Source organism: Artibeus jamaicensis, unplaced genomic scaffold (genome assembly GCF_021234435.1).
Source record: "Artibeus jamaicensis isolate MK-2021 breed Jamaican fruit bat unplaced genomic scaffold, CSHL_Jam_final scaffold_537, whole genome shotgun sequence".
Classification (NCBI taxonomy): domain Eukaryota; kingdom Metazoa; phylum Chordata; class Mammalia; order Chiroptera; family Phyllostomidae; genus Artibeus; species Artibeus jamaicensis.
In genome coordinates, this window is record NW_026522047.1 from 26,071,932 (window position 1) to 26,094,802 (window position 22,871).

At 34.2% G+C, this 22,871-nt stretch overlaps 1 protein-coding gene and 1 pseudogene across 4 annotated transcripts in view; both read left to right on the plus strand.

Annotated features, from left to right (window-relative positions):
• FSTL5 (follistatin like 5) overlaps window positions 1-22,871 on the plus strand; it is a 542,536-nt gene that overhangs the window by 358,798 nt on the left and 160,867 nt on the right. For all 4 annotated transcript variants that reach the window (XM_053658143.1, XM_053658145.1, XM_053658144.1 and 1 more), the window contains exon 7: window positions 4,432-4,598. In XM_053658143.1, coding sequence (XP_053514118.1) covers window positions 4,432-4,598 — 167 coding nt within the window. The remainder of the gene's footprint in view (window positions 1-4,431; window positions 4,599-22,871) is intronic.
• On the plus strand, window positions 6,017-6,165 carry LOC128626403 (uncharacterized; annotated as a pseudogene).

A 22,871-nucleotide genomic window follows, 5' to 3' on the forward strand; every position in this document is an offset into this window, starting at 1 on the left:
TTTCTTCTGGGTCTCATTCTTATAAGAGGATTCATAAGCATGATTAGAGCAATAAAATTATGAGACCAGTATTTAAGTAAATTAAATGAAATATTCAACATAATCTGAATTTAAGAACTTAAACAGGTATAGGTATTTAGAGGGACTGAATTCTGTGTATGATAAGTTATGTTCTTATGATTTTGAAATGATGAATTTTCAATGAAAATTACTAAAACTGTCTTCTTTCTAACTTATTTCACAAATATTCATAGTATTTTGTTCCCATTCTGTTCTATTTTAATGTCACATACTTTTTTTATTCTCACCCAAGTTCCTATTACTAGTTTTATCACCTAGTGGCTATTGGAACAGATGTTTTATGACTACTTACCTGCTGTGGTTGAAGTTGTACTCAGCTATACTTGTCTCTCGCTTCAGATTCTGCCAAAGACTTAATAATTTTTTATTCCTTTAAAATAAGCTCTTAATTTTCCTCTAAGCCAAGTTTTGAAAACAAGAAGAAGATCCACAGGGGGAAACTATTTTACTTGTTCTTAGCTTTCCTAATTAATCAGAAGAAAAACACTGGCCTGGAAATGGTATTCATAGTCTTCATTCATAATATGAGATCAGAGGAAATACCATAGCATTTGCTATTTCTTTGTGTACTTGCGAGGGCCATGATAGGAAGCAAAATGTATATATCAGTAGTACTGAGATATTTTTAACTCAGTATTATCTGTTATACCTACCCTATATGTTTTTGTCAGGGCATCAGATTACTTTTAATATTCTGTGATTATGCATGCATTATCATTGGAGCCAAAAGGATGGGGAGAGACACCAAAACTATTGATGTCATTGTTGCAAAGCAGCTGTCTGTACATTAACCAGCATAAGAAGTTTATCAGTGGATTGCTATAGAATATTATGTTCTCATTAATGTATATTTATAAAATACTGATTAAACATAATTGATTATGTTATTTTCAATATTTTTCTTTAAAACTCATGTTTCTAACTGTAATCTCCTAAATAGACACAAACACTCAGCAACAACCAATAGCTCTTAAAATAAGTTTTAAATCCATTTATAGATTGATTCATAGGTATTGTTTCAGATTATTAATGCATTCTAGACATAATCACCATTTATCTATAAAAGTTATAAATATAATGTTCTATAAGTATTTTATTCACCATTAAAACATTATTGATAAAACTTAGAAATTAAGAATAAAAATGCTGCCCTGGCTGGTGTAGCTCAGTGGATTGAGCACGGGCTTATGAAGCAAAGGGTCAATGGTTCAATTCCCAGTCAAGGCACATGCCTGGGTTGTAGGCCAGGTTCCCAGTAGGGGTCACATGAGAGGCAACCACACATTGATGTTTCTCTCCCACTCTTTCTCCTTCCCTTCCTCTCTCTCTAAAAAATAAATAAATAAAGTATTTTTTAAAAAAGAATAAAAATGCTTTTGTGATTTTGTGAGATGAAGTCATTGCTTGGTAATAACTGTCAGAAAAATGAGAAAGATGAGCATGACAGCAACATAGGTAAATGAGTCTTGCTACTAAATTATTTAAAGAAAAGACCACTTGATTTTAATAAGTAACAAGTGAACATAATTGAATTTGTATATGTAGTTCTAGATAATATATTAAGAAAGAAATGAAACATAGCATGAAATATGCAGAAAAGAAAATCTGAAGAGTTTCAAAAATGCATATCATTATTTAATAATACATATTACTGAGATAGTCTTGAAAATCATTTAAAAATGTAATCTCCAAATTAATGAAAAAGCATTTTTGTGCATGTTAATATTCCCTGGGTGGATAGTAATTCTTATTTCTAATTATACATCCTCTCAAAAAATTACACTTTAGAAAGATTTCCCATATAATGTTGTGCCAAATCTCAGCATTTATTCTAACATGTTCACATTATCCAATTAGCATTATAATGTGTAACTACCAAAAGCACAACCAGTTCGAATGGCCTGGGACCTCCACCAGATGCGGAAGGTTAGTGAAGAGATTCCAAGGTGAGGTAATAGCAGTTGTATTTCAAAATGTCGGGATAGTCAATGTGAACATGCCGTTTTTAGAACCAGATGTCCCATTATGTCTTACATGATTTTATGAGGAACCGGAAACTAAAGTTTAGGAGTGTTATTGGAAAATTATTAAGAATTATTACATGATACTTTATATCACATTCTTACCTTTATAATGCCCTTTCTTCGTATAGTTTATAATGTTAAAAAAATCACTGTGTCTGCAAATTTGAATTTTTTCTCTGCTTAATTGGTCAAATACTGTTTCTTTTTGTGATTTTATATAAATATAAATATAACAGAATCAGTAGTGAAGAAAAGCAGATTGAAAATATCTCTTATGTTCTTATCATTCAGGATACACTGAAATATAATGTGAATGTGGATAAATGTCATTACGGAACATTAAAATGGCTATACAAGTGTCTGAGTAAGATGCTTGTTATCAATATGATATTTTTTTCAGTGATTCAATGACCCAAAAAATGAACTAGGGTTGAGTGTCTCTCATAGAGATTTATCATTTCAAAACCATGCCTACCTGCTCCTCCGACAAAACAAAACAATGATAACTCAATAACCTTGTCTTTTAGACTTAGAGACTAGAAATTATGTAGCAAAATATAAGGGTCAGTTAACTTCTATTTATTTTCATCAGATAATGGGGTGGCAGCCAGTGACCCGTGGCATCATAGATCACAACTTTAAATTAGCTCGTGCGTTTGGGAGGGTTTTCCTGACCTTCTGATACAAAGATGTGTGCTGTTGTTAACAGTACTATTTGTAATAATACCAAAACGGTTAAAGAATTATTTATTGACTCTTTTTTAATACGTTTTATTGATTATGCGATTACAGTTGTTCTATTTCTCCTCTTCATTTCCCTCCACCCTGCATACCCCTCCCCCACCATTCCCCCCTTTAGTTTATGACCATGTGTCTCAAGTTCTTTAGATTCTATATTTCCCCTACTATTCTTGCCCCCCTTCTATTTTCTACCTACCATCTATGCTACTTATTTTCTGTACCTTCTCCCCCCTTCTTCTTCTCTCACTCCCCTGTTGCTAACCCTCCATGTGATCTTCATTTCTATGGTTCCACTCCTGATCTAGCTTTCCTCTTAGTTTGCTTTTGTTTTAGGTGTGGTTCTTAGTAACTGTGAGTTTGCTGTCCTTTCACTGTTCATCTTTCTTATCTTCTTTTTCTTATATAAATATTTAACAAAATTCATTTGGTTACCGTTTCTCTTCCTCCTCGAGAAGACGACAAGATTCAGACAGAACACGGTATAATGGTGAAAAGGAATGGGTAGGAGGAGGTTGTAAAGCAGGCAGCAATGATTGTACCTGATGGTAATAGTATAGATTTTAAGCCACCACTTTCTCCACTCAACCCCTCCCCCTCGTGAAAATGCCATCAGCCACAGCAAAGGAACAGAGGACAGTTATTGTGCCCCCAACCACCATGGAAATTTCAGATAGAATAGTGATTTGTAATATTTCTGACCTGGCTAAGATTGAGCAAACTCTAAATGCATGACTCAGTCATGGCACTGGAAGTTACAGTGTCTGTGAATGTCAACTAAGAACTGAAAGGCTGGTTTCACCTGGGTGAAAATTAATAGGATTACACAAGTCATTGTTCAGGTCCAGGACAGAGTTGTTAATTCCCATAGGTGGTGAGGGTTGTCAGAAAATAGGGGGGGGGGAGCCAGATCCAGGTTACTAATTATATTTTTGGTTCAGAATAATTATTAGAAGAAATATAACTAATGTTTAGTTAAAATATGATACTTAACTTGAAAATTTAGGAATCATGAAGCACTTGTGTGTACCAACACTGTCTTGATAAAGGCAGCTGACAGAATTTTACTTAATTGCTATTTGGTTGGCAAAGTTCAGTTTTTCCTCCTTCAACTTTGCAAATAAAATCTCATTCTTTTAGAGTCAATTTATGTTTCCCAGCATAATGATGCATTTTATCTATTCAGCTATGCTAGTGTTCTCTGAAGCCAGCCAGCAATGATCTCACGTCACCTACAATATAAATCTATCAGTGAATAAACAACTTCATTTTTATTTCAATGCCAATGATACAGCACATGTTGATTTGGCAGTTAAATAATTTATCTCTCTTTTGGGTGCGACTTCCAGACTTATTATAACTCTACTTCTGATATTCACTTCGTGTTTCATAGTACTTAGCCTCATGAGGATGCTTGTCAATCAAGTTGAAATGTCATTCTGACCTATTATTGGAAACAATTTACTCTGTTTTTAGTTCATCACAGGTTCCTTCATGTTTATCTAAATTAAAGCCATCACTACTAGCATTTAAACACTTTATACAAAACTGTGTGCTCATCAACATTACTGACCCTTTATCTCCACAGAGGTGATCCAGCTGAGTCTTCCTGAAGACCAGAAGCTGAGCATCACAGCGGCAACCGTGGGACAAAGTGCTGTTCTGAGCTGTGCCATTCAGGGAGCACTGCGGCCGCCCATCATCTGGAAAAGGAACAATATTATTCTGAACAATTTAGATTTGGAAGACATCAACGTAAGCACATAAATAGATGTCTCTTGGTAATTTGTATATTCCACATGAAATACTCTAGACTTTGTGAAGTCTAAGGAGCTTAATGAATATTGCATGTAGAGTAGAAGAGAATTGTTGGAACATTGTCACATTTATTCTGCTGACCAGGAGGTGCACTGTGGATCATCTGAAAGTATCTAAATTATCCAGATCACTTGTTCAGGTGTGGTAAGCAGGTTATGGGGCACGGTGAGGGTATGAAATCACATAAACTTAAACCACAAAGGCCCAACTTTCAGAATTGCTCTAATTACCAATAATTAATCTTCTATTTGCTATTTTGGTTGAGCCACACCCTATAGCTTGTGAGGTGTTATAGTGGGAAGAGGCAGTTTTGGCCTAAAAATCTTCATAATGTGTCAGAAACAATAAATATTAATCAAACAAATAAAAGCATTACTGTCCTAGAATGAAGAAATGTTTCTCCACTTTGGCTCACTCCTAGAGATTCAGAATCTAAACTCAGTCCAATAGGGTGCAGCTCAAAAGATGAAGCAAAAACAGAACAGACTTCAGGTGTTCACCTCTTTCTTCCATGCTTCCTGCTAAAAGTGAGCATCCAATAGTGAACATCATCCTAGACCTTTAAAGAAGGGAAAAAATTATGTCATGAGTTGTCTATGAAAATAAGGTGGGGCAATCTTTTAACTCAGTGATTTGGGGGTTTTATGATCCCTTTGCATATACATTTTAGTTACTTTTTATTATCATTCAAGAAAGCCATCTTTTATCATACCCTTATTCTTTATTGCTTTATAAAGAACTGCTAATGAAAGAGTCACTCCTATTTGTTACATTTGTTACATTGTTACTAATTAATATATTTGTTTAATGTCCTTGAATTATTCAAAAACAGGAAACTTCTGCAATTTTAGTAGTTTTTATTTTAATGAAAATTTTCTAAATCTGCTTACACCTGGAAACTTCCCTCAGAGTGTACATGGAGAGTAGTGTTTAATTTCCTAAGCTTTAAAGGACATTGTGGTGTAGAATGTGCTGTAATCTCAGGGGCATTCAAGATTCTTTGGGACAAAATCTACTTGGGTTTGCTTTATGCCTCGTATCTATATTTTATCTTTCATTTTATATCTCACTGTTTATTATCAGCCTTTCCACTATTATTTTCAAGAAGCTCATGTATTCTAGATGCTATGATTTGAGAAATCTCAAAATTAGCTCATTTGAATTATTTCAAAAGTAAGGAAGAGTATGGTGTGTGTGATATTCTATAGACAACTTGCAAAAGTGGACCTATTCTCATGCATGGATCTTGTAAATTAAGTTGCTTACTTCTTAATTTTTGATTCTGTTCTAAAAACTTCAGATTTCTAGAAAAATGATTATAGGCAAGTTAGGTCTTTAAAATGTATGTAAACATTAGCTTTGCACAGTGGCAGTATCATAGTCAATGAGGTTTATCCAAGGCATGATTATTACTAATTAAAATAGATATAAATATCAGATAAATTCTAGAATCAATAACATGAAAGTTACTGGATATAGTTATTTTGGATACATTTCATGGAGTTGATACATTTTGAGAATTTTAAAAGCACTTCTAATATTTTAAAAGTTTTGATTTTACTTCAAATTATATTTAATTAAGTTGATAAGCATTCAACTAAAACTGCAGAGAATAGCCAAAGATATCTCTGAAAGAAGAAATATTCATTCCATTTCCCAAAATATGTCCCTGGTGTTGCCACTTAGAGTACTGTGACATCAACTGTCAGGTTATCTAAATACATTTAATACACTTAAATACATTTACAATGTAGATAAAATGGGAACTAAGACAGTTATAAATATTACTTATTATGTTTTGTTTCATATTTTCTCCTGCTTAAATACTGCCTTCAGCACATATATGACATCAGTTATATAAACCCTGGAGTGGCCAGTGTCCAGTTTCAACAGGTGTTTAGTCACCCAGCTGCAACTGCTGCTCGTCCGCCTTTCTTGACTCCTCCTTGCCTAAGACTAGTGCTCTTGCTCTTCTGGGTATTCTGTGAGCTTCCTAATATCTTTATTAAGTTCCTTTTCTGCTTAAAATTAGCTGGAATGAGCTCTATTGTCTGCCACTAAGAATGTGTCTAATTAATTTTTTTGATCTAATATGTTCAGAAGCATCTTCTTGAAATGTAGGTTTTTGCTGTTAGATATGGATTTCTGATGTGTTGCAAAATCATGATGATTTTGCCATAGTAAATTGCTTTCTGACTTTTTTCATAAGCAAAGAATTTCAAATTTCAGAAGTGAATTTGTTTTAGACCCTTTTATTAGTTCATTTATTTTCATAAGTATGTTTAATTCCCATTAGATTATGTAAAGTTAAATTTATAAATGTCATTCATGTCAAAAGGAATCAGTGACAATATACAATAGTCTTTGTGATTCTTTAACTAACATACATAAGATTTAGTATATAATACCTAGTCAATATATAATACCTTCTGATTATAAAAGATTTAAATAATATATATTTATTGTTGTTCAAGTACAGTTGTTTCCATTTTCCTCCCACCACCTCCCACCACAGCCATCCCCATGAAAAAATAACAGCTCAAAAGACATAAATACATAAATAAACAAACAAATATATAAATATAGATTTAGCCCTGACTGATGTGGCTCAGTGGATTGAGCACTGGACTGCAAAGCAAAATGTCACCAGTTCAATTCCCAGTCAGGGCACATGCCTGACTTGCAGGCCAGGTCTCCAGTAGGGGGCACAGGAGAGGCAATCACACTTTGATGATTCTCTCCCTCTCTTTCTCTCTCTCTTCCCCTCTCTCTAAAAATAAATAAATAAAATCTTTAAAAAAGAAATAAAAATAATATAGATATTTCAAAAGTAACATAACTATTCTCTTCTATATTCACTTATTCCCATTCTTATGTGTGGAAGACAGCCCTTTCATTAATTGCAAACCTAATTTTATTTATTTAATAGAATGAATTCATATTACTACTCATTATTTCACTACTTCATTATCTCATTAGCCCTAAAAACAATTCCCTCCATGAAGCAGGGATACTTATCCTTCTTTTATACTGGAGGGAGTTATGCTAAAAGCATTGAGCCCAAGGCTGAGCTAATAAGTAGTACAGCTGGGTTGTTTACAGAACCTGACTGATTCTAGATAAGCTTAAACACTGTGTACAAGTGAGATTTTGGTAGTTTTTTTGTTGCCCTTTGGAAAGTATATTTCAAATAATTTTGGTTCCTATATATTATAAATATATTTAATATTCTCTGCTATTATGTGTGGGCCTGATTGATATTTAATTGATGATTGAAGCCTTTCATTCGGCCTGTTTCCTCTTTTGTATCAAATGAATAAAAAGACATCACTGGACTGCCAGAGACAATATGGCAGAGTAGTTTGCAGCAAGTGCTGGGGTTACAGACTGTCTACGTTTCAATTAATATTCAGCCTCTTGGGAGTGATGTGCCCTCAAGCAAGTTATTTAAATTCCCTATGCCCCAACTTCCTAATCATAAATTAAAAATAATAGAATAAACTCATTTTTGTTGTGTGTGTGTATGTGTGAGAGAGAGAGAACTACTAAGATACGCCTTTTAAAGCTGGTTACACTCTTTGAGGCTCGTTGCAAATATTCAGTTAAACCAGGTTCTTTGTTTCCTCTCCTCCTTCTCTTTTTCCTCCTCCCTTTCTCTTCCACTTTGCTCTCTTTCTCCTAACACACATTTCAAGGAGCAAAGATACACTCGATCTGCCTAAAATAATAGATATTCAACATTAGAATACATGTATTAATAAGATAACTCACAAGAAGCACCAGAAACAACTTTTATCCAATTATAGCAACTAAAATTGGAAGACTTTTTTTCTATTTAATCCAGCTTCAGGAATTATGCTAATGTATCTCCCTATCAGCAATCTGGTATTAATCCCTGTTCTAGAGATATACCATTAAATTCACTCATCTACAGTATATTTCCTATTTTCCTCTGTTTTGTGTCCTTAATCCTCTTTCTGCCCAAATTCCTGGAAAAGATAATTGGCTCATTTTATAATGCTGTTTTAGTTGGAAGTTGGCACACAAATTTCAATACTGGTGTTATTGTGACTGAGTCCTAATCCTAGTCTGATCAGCTACAACCAGGGTATGCAGATGAGAACTATGGAACATGACTCTCCTATTGACCTTAGTTTTTATCAGCTGGTAGAAAAACTGGATTAAGAAAGACAAGGCAAGTATAGAGACAAAGATATAAATTTGAGAGAAGCATCATAAGAAAATAGAATTGGCTAAAAGAATTGGCAGTTCGAAAGTAAAGGAATGGGAGAAATGAAAACACAGCTCTATTTTTAGATACTCTCACTTTACCAGGAAAATTTTCAGTAAGGCTTCCAGTAGCAGAGATTTTTTTAAATTGTTATTATTCTTATTTTAGGGAGAGAGAGAGAAATATCCACGTATTGTTCCAGTTATTTATGCATTCATTGGTTGATTTTTCTGTGTGCCCCGACCGCAGACCAAACCTGTAACTTTGATGTATTAGGATGATGCTCTAACCAACTGAACTAACTAGTCAGGGCCAGATAGAAGAGATTTTTATTTCCTTTGTTTCTGAGAAAAATTAGGTCTAAAAATGCTAGCCATTATTGAATGCATATTATTTATAATATTGGTACTTTTCCACCATTAATTAAGTTTTACTATAATCTGGTCCTTATTCAATATTGAAATCAAGTGATTATCATACCAATCTCAATTTCAATTCTAGTTGTATAACTTATCAGTTATGTAACACAATAAATTGATTAAAGCAATTTAATCTTCAGTCTCTTCATCTATAAAAGGAAGGGTTATGGTAAAATCCAATGATACACACCAAGTGTTGAATAAAATATGTTATTTTTATAACCATTAGTATCTCGATTCAGTCATGTTTAATAACAAGTGTAAACCCCTATGGAAATATTATTTCTTTGAAAATAGCCTGATATATAGTCTTAGCACTTTCATCAACTTTACAGATAAACTTGCTAGATAAAATATAGAACCCTCAGGTAATTTTGAAATTCAGATATACAATAAATATTTTTTCTTATAGGTATGTGCCAAATGTTACATGGGACATACTTATACAAAAATTATATTTGTCTATCTGAATTTCAACTTTAATTAGGTATCATATTTTATTTGCTAAGTCTAGCACTCTATTTACATGAAACACAAATTGGCTTGAATGTTGTATTAAGCCATTTTTCTACAACTGATACTATGGCTTATATTACTAAGATTAAAAGTTTGACCTGTTCATGGAAATTTAATCCATTCTTTTTCAGATTTTTATTAGTTTCTCATGCTTAGTATTTGTTCTGTGATTTGATTTCTACATCTGTCTGATCTATGTTAACAGTTGTGTTTAGCACTAAGTAGAAGAGACCAAAAAATAGTGGTCTAAATCCACAAGAATTTATTTTTCACTAGAATATACTGTCCATAGCTGGCATGGTTGCTCCACAAAACAGCTAGAACTCAAACTCTTTTCTTCTTCTGCCATTTCAAGAGCATGGCTTTCCTTCTCAAGGTCATCTCAGGGTTCAAGAGGACTTTTGGAGCTCCATTCACCAATCTACATTCCATCAATCTATAATCCAGGTTCATGGCAGCACAAAGCATGTGAAAGATAAATGGTACTTCTTCCTGGAAGTCTCACAACAGTTTATGGGTCAGTGATGAGCAGTAAATGCAATAACTGTACTAGAGAGGTTAGTAAATACAATAGTTTAGGTAGACACTCTGTTCAGCCTTCTATTGCAAAGGAGGAACAGGAGAACAATCTCTATTTCTCTATTAAAAGCTGTCCAAGAGGATATAATATGTTCCATACTTGCTTTTTAAATTTGTTTTTCTGCATTGATTAAACACGATTATCCATCTAAACTCAAATCTAAGCAACTCCAGCCCTGACTCCTGCATCTCTTAAGCGAGTTGAACATCATCACGAAAACGAAAAGTTGCCAGTTTGATTCCCTGTCAAGGGCCCAGGCCTGGGTTTCAGGCCAGGCCCTCGACGGAGGGCATTCGACAGACAAGTAATTAATGATCCTTTTACGCATGCATGTTGGTGCTTCTCTCCCTCTCTTTCCCCTTCTCTTCCCCTCTCTCTAAACATAAATAAATAAAATCTTAAAAAAAATTTAAGGACCTCTGCCTCCCATTATTGTTTCTTCAGTAATTATGTCAGCCTTCAATTTATTTCTTTGAATGTTTTGCTTTGCTTTTATAGGCCAGCCCAAGTGCCCCTCAGTAGATGAGTAGATAACAATGCTATGGAACATTTACACAATGGAATAGTACTCCATTGGGAAAAAAAGAAGAAAATATTGCATTTATAATAGCATGGATGGACCTAGAGAACATTATGCTAAGAGAAATACATCAGCCAGAGAAAGAAAATACTATATGATTTCACTTATTTGTGAAATTGAATAGACAAAATGAACAAAATAAAAATAAAAACACTCATAGTTAGAGCAGACTGACAGCTTTGGGCAGAGAGGGGCTGGCTGAAATGGCTAATGGTATTAAATCATAAAAAAAAACTTACAGTCGCAGATACCAGTATAGTGATCACCAGAGGGAAGGGGGTGGGGGGCAGTAGAAGGAGGCAAACAGGGAATAAATGGTGATTGAAGGAGACAAGGCCATGGGTGGTGAACACACAATATGTTATGCAGATGATGCACCATAAAAGTGTGCACTTCAAAGTCTATTTAGTTAACCAATGTAACTCAAGAAATTCAGGAAAATCGATATATGTAAATAAATCTACACTTATTAAAGCCAGGCAAATCTTCACAAATTTACATACAGCTCTTTCCTTTCCTCTTTAAAACTCTTTTAATGGGTTCTTGTAGTTTTCAAAAAAAATTTTGGCTTGGTTTATAAAGCCGGTTTCTCTATTAAATCTTCTTTTCACACATACTCACTCTTCACTACAGCCTCTTTAAAACACTTGCTAAACTCTGTGTTAGGTTGTATTATTGCTACCATCTCTGAACACAATTCTTGTCTCTATAGGAAGTCCTTCCCTTGCCCCCTTCATCTCCCTAAACCCTTTACATCCTTTAAGAATAGACAGGTTCTTCTTATGCCTAATTTCGACATTTTTAAGATTTTTGTTGAGTAACTATAGTACCTGTTACGTCATAATAAAACTGAGTATTTTTATTTTTATTGTATTAATTTTTCTCTGAACTAATGGAGGTAACATTAGTTAACAAAATTATATAGGTTTCTGGTATACAATTCTACAATAATACATATCTGTTTATTGTATTGTGTGTTCACCATCCCAAATCAATGGACTAGAAACTTTTAGCACTAGGGCCCTCACCTGTTCAACTTTTTGTTACTCAATGCACAAAAAACAAATGACAAAGTGAGTTTCTTACATTTGAATTATGCATTACAGTAGCCTCCCCCCACCTGCTTCATTCCATGGCCCCCCAGTGGATGGATGGCTGAAAACATCGGTAGTACCAAACTCTGTATATACTATGTGTTTTCCTAGACGTTCATACTTGTGAGAAAGTTTCATCTACAAATTAGGAATAATAAGAGATTAACAATACTAACTAATAATGAAATAGAATAATAACAATATGCTAATAAAAGTTATATAAATGTGGTCTCTCTTCTAAAATATCTATTATTGTAGTCACCCTTTCACTTAAGGGAAGCACTTTACAGCTTCTCTCTGCCTATCTAAATTGCTAAATCAGTGCTCTTGTGTTTTGGGGCTATTATGAAATAAAATACATGTTACTTGAATAGCAGCTCTGCTATTTCATGACAGTCAATCTGATAACTCAGACAGCTACTAAATGGTTAGAGGGTGAGTAGCCTACACAGCATGGATTCACTGGACAGAGGGGGGATTCACATCCCAGGCAGGACAATGTGGGAAGGTGTGAGATTTCATCACCCTACTCAGAGGGCATGCAATTTAAACCTTGTGAATTGTTTATTTCTTGAATTTTTAACTTAATACTTTTGGATAGCTGTTAATCATGAGTAACTGAAACTGCAGAAACTGTAACCACAGGTAAGGGGGGACTACAATATCAGGTCAATTTGAAGATTTTTTTTATAGTTAAAACCTTACCAGGGATTTCATTTACTTACTGTAGCCACGTGCATACTTATAAATCAACTGATGCTTATTGGCAATCAATCACTTAAGCCTAAAACAGCTCAACAATTTCCAGATTCCATTTCTTTAATAACATTTCTCATTAAGCATATTGATTTTTTACGACAGCTTCAATTTAATCTCCTATTATATGCAATGAGAGGGGCGAGCAAAACATGAGGGGAAACACAATGTTGGTCATTGTTTAATCTTCATGCATTCGACAAATATTGATTTAACTGCTCCACTTTTTCAGTCACTCAACTAAGTGCTGAGGATATACTTAAAAGAGACATTATGTCAGTCTTCAAAATCTCACAGATTGAAGGAATCAAAAAGAAAGCAATTGCATTACAATTAGTAATACAATGTTAAACTGTATCAGAAATGTGTATATTTGTATGTTTTGTATACAGATATGTAAAGAATAAAAAAGGGAAGCCTATTTTAAGTGTCTGGAGTTATAGAAGACATTTAGGAATACACTAGTGTTGGAGTATAGATGGCGGCTACGTGAAGGAGTGGTACATGTGGATGCTTGGGAAACAGCGTATAGATAGCATAGTACATTCAGTGAAGTGAAAGCCCCCTGGTCTGTCTAAGAATAAGCAAAGACAGTAACTTAATAAAGGGCTGGAATATACTGGGTGGGGCAAAAGTTGGTTTATCTTTGTGAGTATGTGAAACACAGAGTTTATTCTTGTATTATTTACTAATTATTACATTGTTTTCCATGCCAACAACTGGAACCTATTTTTGCCCTCCCCTTTAGTATGTAAAAGTAGTTTTTTGCATTTGATTACAGAGCTATATATTTACACTGATAGCATAGTATATAACACAGTGATAACAGATGAACATTTAGTAGTTATCAATCATTATAATATGTCATTTAAAATTATATTAACTCATTTACTTCTCAACACAAGACCTGTGTGAACCAACACATCTATACCCATAGAGAAGATGATACTGAAGTTGATTTTTTAAAAAGATTTTATTTATTTATTTTTTAGAAAGAGAGGAAGGGAGGGAGAAATCAAGGGAGAATAACATCAATATGTGCTTGCCTCTCCTGTGCCCCCTGCTAGGGGACGTGACCTGCAGCCCAGGCACGTACCTTACACTGGGAATCAAACTGGCAACCCTTTGGTTCACAGGCCGACACTCAGTCTACTGAGCCACACCAGCCAGGGATGAGGTTGATTTTTTAAAAATTTATTTAATTATTGTTCAAGTGCAGTTTCCTGTTTTTTACTCCCATCCCAGCCCACCCCCTGTGCCTCCCACCTTCCTTCCATTTCCACCCCCCCTTAGTTGTTGTCCATGTGTCCCTTATACTAGTTCCTGTAAATTCTTCCCCTTTTTCCCCTGAAATTCCCTCCCCTCTCCCCTCTGGTCCCTGTCCCCCTGTTCTCTATTTCAGTGTCTTTGTTTTTATTTTGCTTGCTTGTTTGTTTTGTGGTCTAGCTTCCTGTTAAAAGTGAGATCATATGGTATTTGTCTTTCAACACCTGGCTTATTTCACTCAGCATAATACTTTCCAGTTCCATCTATGCTGTTGCAGAGGGTAGGAGCTCCTTCTTTCTTTCTGCTGCATAGAATTTCATTGTTATATGTACCATAATTTTTTTATCTATTCATTTACTGGCACCTAGGTTGCTTCTAGCTCTTGACTATTGTAAATTGTGCTGCTATGAACATTGGGGTGCATAGGTTCTTTTGGATTGGTGTTTTAGGGTTCTTAGGATATAATCCTGACATTGGAACTGCTGGATCAAAAGGCAGGTCTATTTTTAGTTTTTTTGGAAAATTCCATACTGTTTTCCACAGTGGTTGTACCAGTCTGCAATCCCACCAACAATGGATTAGGGTCCCCTCTTCTCCACAACCTCTCCAACACTTGTTGTTTGTTGCTTTGTTTATGATGGCCATTCTGACCAGTGTAAAGTGGTATCTCATTGTGGTTTTAATTTGCCTCTCTCTGATAGCTAGTGATATTGAGCATCTTTTCATGTGTCCCTGGATCTTCTGTATGTCCTCCTTGGAGAAATGTCTGTTCAAGTCCTTTGCCCACTTTTTAATTGGGTTGCTTATCTTCTTAGAGTGGAGTCGTGTAAGTTCTTTGTGTATTTTGGAGATTAAACCTTTATCTGAGGTATCATTGGCAAATATGTTTTCTCATACAGTTGGATCTCATTTTATTTTAATACTGTTTTCTTTAGCCACGCAAAAGCTTTTTGATGAGATCTCATTTGTTTATTCTTTCCTTTATGTCCTTTGCTCTGGGGGATATCAGTAAAAAAGCTGCTGCGTGAAATATCTGAGATTTTCTTGCCAATGTTCTCCTCTAGGACTTTAATGGTGTCATGGCTTATATTTAAGTCTTTTATCCACCTTGAATTTATTTTGGTGTATGGTGTAAGTTGGTGCTCAAGTTTCATTTTTTTGCACATAGCTGTCCAGTTCTCCCAACATGAAGTTGATTTTTAACTGCATGATTTCAATAATAATTTGGGGTCTCTCTGTAGTTAATTTTTGTCTAGTCATGTTGTTCCACACATGCGGGTAAAACTATAACTTAAACAAATAATGCATCTATAAAATTTTAAGCAACTTTTAAGTTCCATAGCAAAGGAGAATAGCAAGCATCATTTTAAAGGTATAAAGCTTCAGTCAATTGGTCTTACAAATCCCCCAAGGTACACACAATTCCTTTCATAGTAAACTTCCCATTGCCTTCTAATTACAGTTAACTTTCTTCCTAACCTTTTAAATAATGCCCAGCTTGTGAGAGATATAACTACACAATTTATTTTTAAAATACCAAGGGAAAAAATTCCATTATTACAGTAGAATAATGACTTCAAAATACCAACAATCACAGGGTACAAAATCAAAATTTCCTCACATAAGGAAAAGCATAACTGATGGAAAAATTTTTACATAGAAATACAACTAATCACTCCCACAATAATTGTTAACTCATATTTTTCTTATCTTCCCTTTTTTGTTCAATGGACAAAAGTTACACTTTGACTTCTAATAAAGAAAGAGTATCATAGATTGTTTTGACCTGTAACAATATCTACATAGGCTATGAACATTATATTTCTGAATACTTCTAATTTGGGGATGAGACATTTAAGAAGGCTCTTAGAGTTGATTAATCAAAGAGAAAAGAAGTTGTAAAACATCCAATTTTGTTGTTCTGTCAAGGATTTGTTATATTATTTCTGTTCAATTAGCAAGGTTTTGGCAGAGGTAGGAGTCTTATATTTTCTTCTAAGAGAGAAGGAAATAAAAATGCTATTAATAAACAACACTTTGTTTTTTGCTCACTCAGGGAACTTGATGCAGGGGTATATGAAATCAAAGTTATATAAGTGAAGCATGGTAATTGGCAATTGCTTATAAACTATGGTTTTTCCTCTTGAAAATTAGTTGTATTTATGATATTGTATATGACTCTAGTAAAACACTCTCAAATTTATCTAACCAATGTTCAAGCAGATTCATACTGACATTATTATGATTCATAAAACATTTTTCAATGAGAAAAATTCATTGTGATTTTATGATATTTGCCTAAAAAGTATAAACCAGCAATTGTCCAGAAGGAGGATACTAATCCTTCTCTTATTTTATTTGTTTCTATTTCACAATGGCATATTTACATTTAATAATTTAACTTGAACGTGCTTCCTTAACAACTTATCAATGAATTTTAACAGAGTCAACAAGCATGTGTGAGTTTACCGTGGGGGTGGGGTAAATCATAGATTATTTTATAATCTACAGTTCTAAAGTTTATAGTTGTAAGATTAATTTTAATTATGGAAAGAAAAATTGTGGCATGGGAATAAGACAGTCATCCCTGGGTTACCACTATTGTGTACAAGACAAACGAGCACAACTTTTCTCTTAGGGAGAAACTAACTGAGGTGCACATGCTTGCAATGATGCACAGGCTCATCACCCAGGTTAGGCGATGACAGGGCTGTTTTCTCCCTGCTGCTTCGGAATCAGTTGCTTGACACAACGTATCAATACCTTGCAAATATATGTGACAATGACGTATCTTTTAAGATCATATTGGACTGTGGTCTAACATTTCACTCATTAAGTCACAGATTCTGTGGTCATGCATGGTTTTGTGTATATGTTGTCCAAATAAGGTGCAAGTGGTTTATGTTTTATAAAAAAGATAGCACCAAAATTATTATTTGATTGTCTAGGATATCAACCACTTTTATGTTTAACTTAACAAGGTTATTTCAGCATGCCTTCCCTAAATTATATAAATCCTTGCTCCTCAAATAGACTTTGAAGTAGTCTTATCATCTTTTTGGTTTCTTTATTAAGAAGTTAAATAAATCTTTGTCTTATGTTCATTTTATATTTGTATGAGAATTGTTAACTCTTTTAAAATTACAATTCAACAATTTTTAAAAATATATACATCTATGGTTCCTATACACTCTAGCATGATATTTCAGTAAGATGTACTTTTTAACTCCCGGCAATTTAACTGAATAAAAGAGGCAGCTATTATTTACACAATTTGGTGATAAAATTTGACATTAGGAACAGTTTGTGTGTGTGTTCATGTGTGTTGAGTAGAGATGGAAGGACCTTAAATGTTCCTACTGTTTAAAGACATTTAGAGACCTTAACATAATGTCTGGCCTGACAAAGGTATGCACCAATGAAAGGTATGTACTCTGCCATTGCGCCATCATTTCCTACGGAAGTGAATGCTGGGAAGACATGAAATCTCTCTAACTCATGGCCTTCTTATTCGTAAGGAAAAGAAAAGACATCCCAGCAACTGCCATAGAGATCTGTGGAAAAATTATGTTAAACGAAGCATACATCCTTAGACTAACACCCCATGAATACTAAAAATTTCATGAGATTTCATTTTCCTTTCCTCACAAGAATATTTTGTCTTCATTTAAATTCTCTTGTTCATTTGCTCATAAGACTTTATCTTATTACATCTAAATATAAGACTGAAAAATCAACTTTAAATACTATCTTAAACTATATAGAGTTTAATAGATATTTTATAAAATATTTAATATTTACCTTCTCACTGAAAAATGTAAAAATAATTGATATGTTCTTTATCTCTCAGACTCTTAATATTACATAAAACATGTTTCTCTAATACAAATTTATAGAGTAGAATATACAAGCTACATTCTGTAGAGTAGTCAAAAGAACTCAATTATTGTAACAGAAAGGTATATGTGATTATGCAATTTGCTTAGGAAAAATGGCATTAGCCTTTAAGGGACTTTTCAAGGACTTTTCAGGGCTTTAAAAAAGTACACACTGATGTTGAAATATATCATTGCCACCATGTTTACTAGAATCTGTTCCCTCTAAGGAAAAAGATACCCTTGTGCAGTGCAGTGCTAATCAGTTAGAAAGTGTTATTTTTGTTAAAGTTGGAGTTAACCTCACCACACATTAAAATACAGTAAATCTTATATGTACCAACTAAAATCTCAGTGTAGCCCTAAATTGGAGGTAACTTGAGAGAGAATCAGAACAGAAGAAATCAAGAATACATCAAGACTTAAAGAAAATGCTTTACCTGGGATCTTACTTAAGTAATATGCTGACATTTCTTATGCAGTTTGCCTTAATTACCAAACTTATTTGGGTACAAATTTGAAATTATATTTGTTAGATGAGTAATTAAAATATACCTTAAAATTATGAAGGCCAAAATAGATAAATAATATTCAGGAGGCATAAAATCAACCAACCCATTGCTATGGTGGCTCTTAGGATAAGATTAATGGGAATGAAATTTTCTTAAGTCTGAATCAATACTGAAAAATTACTGAGTGCCTCTGATCACTTATTAACTTGGCCTGTAAGAAGTCCATTTGTTTAAGTTTTGCTCATTTGTTTATCATTGAACAAAAATGTGGTACGTAAAGGTGGGGACTCACAGGGTGATATTTTGTGTGGGATTCCTAGTAGGATGACAGGTAGATAGCAGGTGAGGGTCTGCTTCTTTCACAAGTGAATGTACAGCAATGTTTTGTGTTTAGCAGCTGATCATGGGGAAAAGCAGGCACAAAATAAGACTCAAAAATTTGGGTCCTAGTAACTCAAAGAATAATAGTACTATTGGTAAAAATAGGAGAATCAGGTGATTATTGCTGGAATTAGAACATGGTTTATGCAAAAATATGTTGACTCTGAAGTTTCTGAATGATATCCTATAGAAAATATGTGTTGTTTGAAAACACAAGATTTATCATTCATATTTATAAAAATTTCTATACCAGGGCATACAATGATTCATATGTTAAATCACTGTTATTTATTGTTGTTGGAGATCCTTCAAGTTTCCAATTATGATTATGGTCTCGAAATTGCTGTTATCGAATGTCAGTTTTATGCTAGGAAATCCAACTATATTATCTCTCATACTTACAATGAGAAAGGTATTTCTATCCCAGTTTTGTGCCCCCAAAAGGCTCAAAGAAGGTAGATAACTTTAAGGGCTAATCTAGCTAGAGATAGCTGAGCTGACAGGTGTCATTGTACATTATTGGCACCACAAGCCAAAATGAAAGTAACATGCAAGCCTTTAGTTACTTAGTGCAAAAATATAAGCAAGGAGCTAAATTCGAGAAAGTACTGACTCGCCCATTGTTGCATTCACCCCCATGAAATGGCTCCAGTCAGGGTCAAGTGAATCAACACAGACGTGGTCAATTGGTGAATTGCAAGCCATCTCACTGCCAAGGGGGACTGAACAAAAGGATTCTGTAATTTTATGGATGTGGGGGTAGAGAGGGTGGAAAGCTTAAGGGGGGGGCAGAGTACTAAAAATACTGAGTCAGAATGGAAAAGGTGTCTTCACATTCCCCTCCCCACAAAAGAGGTCTCAGGAGACTCTGCCATAGGTATCTGGAGACACCTAATGGAAGTGCTTAGACTGATCACACAGACAGCATAAGAACACAGCTGTCCAAGGAGTCCTGAGTCCTCATCTGCTGCTCCCTTCAGAGACGGCAATGCATTGGCTATGCACCACGTCTGGTGTGGGACAGGCGGCTCGCCCTGTGAGGCCGGCCAGGTTAAACCTGTGTAGCTGCCTGTGGGCAGGCCTGAGACATCACACACACGTTTCTGACTTGGGGCCAGGCGCCTTAATCATCTGGGCACAAAGTGATTCAAACCAAAACTTGTACTTGTCTGGCTTGAAAAATTTATGTATATTTTTAAAGCAAGATACTGCTGTCATTAAAATCATTTTTAGTAAGTTACCTATAACTTTGTTTATTTTCCTATAATCACTTATCACTTTACTATTCCTTCCTAGTAAAATATATGTTTGGAAATGTTGTCGCTTGGGATAGACCACAGAGATGAAGATAAAGATGTAGTCCCATAGGACAAAAGGCCACTTAAAAAATAACGGGGAGAAATTATCAGTGCTGGGACTTCTGTTAGACCCCTGTAGGGTTTCATAAAAATTACTGATATCCAGAAATACTTAGATTTAACTAACGTTTTATTGAGAGCATTTCTTTCCACTTTGCCTAACACATATCTATACACATATCTACATACATACAATTTAGTTCACTAAATTCCAAACTCTGCTCACTAGCAGTATTTCTTAACTCATATCTGATGACCATCTAATAAGTAACAAAATTATATCTGCATAGGAAGTTCCCAATTAATATTTTTAGTTGAGTATGCTAAGCAATCGATAAAATAAAGACGTTCATTTTTTCCTGGAGATTAGTGACTTTTTAAAAAAAGATTTTATTTATTTATTTTTAGAGAAACAGGGAGGAGGAGAAAGATCAATGTGTGCTTGCCTCTCATGTGCCCCCTACTGAGGTCCTGGCCTGCAACCCAGGCCTGTGCCCTGACTGGGAATCAAACCGGCAACCCTTTGTTTCGCAGGCTGACATGCAATCCACTGAGCCACGCCAGCCAGGGCGATCAGTGACTTTTTGGTACATCCAGGCAGCAGAATAGTGTGGCTGCCCATCAGTCTGTATCTGAGCACTAGAAACTAGTCAGTGCCGGATTGTGATTGAGGGTTTAGTGTTGGCAGGGCAACCTTCTAGGAAGTCAAAAGGAATAAATTACTAATTAGAAATGGAGGCATCAGGTTAAGATACATTATAAAATTCAAACTTAAATTTCATTGGGATTTAATGTTACACTTAATGGACTAAAGTGATTTCAAATGCCTTTTTTGGCAACTCTCTGCACATTATAAGTAACATGGCTGTCATTCATCTTTGGTTAATCTGGGGAAGTAAAATAATTCACTCTGATGTTATGTTTTATATATTAATTTTTCTTTAGGCATAATTTTAAACACAGCGCTTCCATTTGTATGTTTCCTTAAAGCAGCTCTTATTATTGTGGTCGTATTTCTGCTGTTACACTCTAAGACCTGTAGACTTATCAGGACCCATTGGTATTTTAAGGTCAGCTTTTCTGTTGTTGTTTTGTTACAATTTTTCTCTACCACAATGTTCTCCATAACCTAGAACTTAGAAATTATTGATTTTTAAATAAATTATCTTTAAAAAAGGAATTAACATTTCTTGAGCACCTATCATGTGACAGATGCAGTGCTAATGAATTATATTAAATTGATTCGTTCAATTGTGCTAGAAATGTTATAACAAAAGGTGCTTTCCTCTTATTTATGTATGAGAAATTAAGGCTGAGATTGATTTAACCAAAATCATACAAAGGGAGCTAGAAGTACAACAAGAATTAAAATTTGTTGACTCCAAAATCACACCATTTTGTCTGTGCAGGAATTTTTCTATTCAGAGCAAAGAGGGCATAAATGGTGAAGGAAAGAAACTTGACTTGGGGTGGCAAACACACAGTACACTATACAGATGATGTACTGTAGAACTGTACACCTTAAACCTCTATAATTACATTAACTAGTCACCCCAATATATTCAATAAATAAATATTTTTTCTTGTGTGTTAGATTTGAATTAAAAATGAGTGACCTTGGTATAAGTTGCCATCATAAAACTATTTCCAAGTCTATAGTGTATGAAAGTATTAGTGTAAATTCAAACTTTTCTTAATAATCATTTGTATTTCAGATATGAAATTATATGCTTTTATATACAAAATATAAATGCTGTGATTTTAGTTAATTCCATTTTTAAATTTCAAAAATATTTTACAATATCCACATGAGAAAACATCTGGTTATACACTACAATGCCTTAAGCAGTATAATAATAGATATAAAAATATAGTGAATTAGCAAAATGGATTCCATATAATTAGCCATTAAGGCTTTTTTTAGCTTTTGTTTTTGCTGCACAAAAAATAACTGATGAAAATACATTTCCTAAAATTATTGGAAATACTGGTATTAAAAACTGGTAAATATAGAAAACTGGTATTTATTAAGACTTTAAATTTGCATGTGACTTAAAAGGACTTTCTGAAAGCTATTATCTTCATGTGATTAATTATTTTACACATTTATTCCATTAAATTTATTCCATAAATTCCATGAAAAATGCTACACGTACTAACAGTCACGAAAGAGCTGGAAAGGACAGTAGGTGTTTTCTAACGCAGTTCAACTGCAGCTTCTGTGATGCTGACCAAAGAGGCCCCGCCCACTCTGCATGGGATTTTCTACAACTGCTCCTCTGCATTTTCCAACCTAAACTGCATTGGATTTCTGCAGAGATTTGAAATTAAAGTTGTGTAGACAGTGAATATGTCCAAAGTCAACAATATCTACACTAAAGAAACCAATAAAAATAAAATATATATATAGGCAAGGATGAAAAAAGCAGATTAGAAGAGAGAATACTCATTTTAATCTTGCAATAACATCAGTCTTTCTTCTTCTAGATACTTATTGCTGAGTAGTAGATGATATTTTGTTTTCTCAAGTAGTAATGGAGGTCTAGAAGTACTTTAACATAAACAGCATACAAAAAATTAACTTACATTGAAAGTTTCTACTGTGTTATGGTCAAAAAACAATTGACACCTATGGCTGAAAA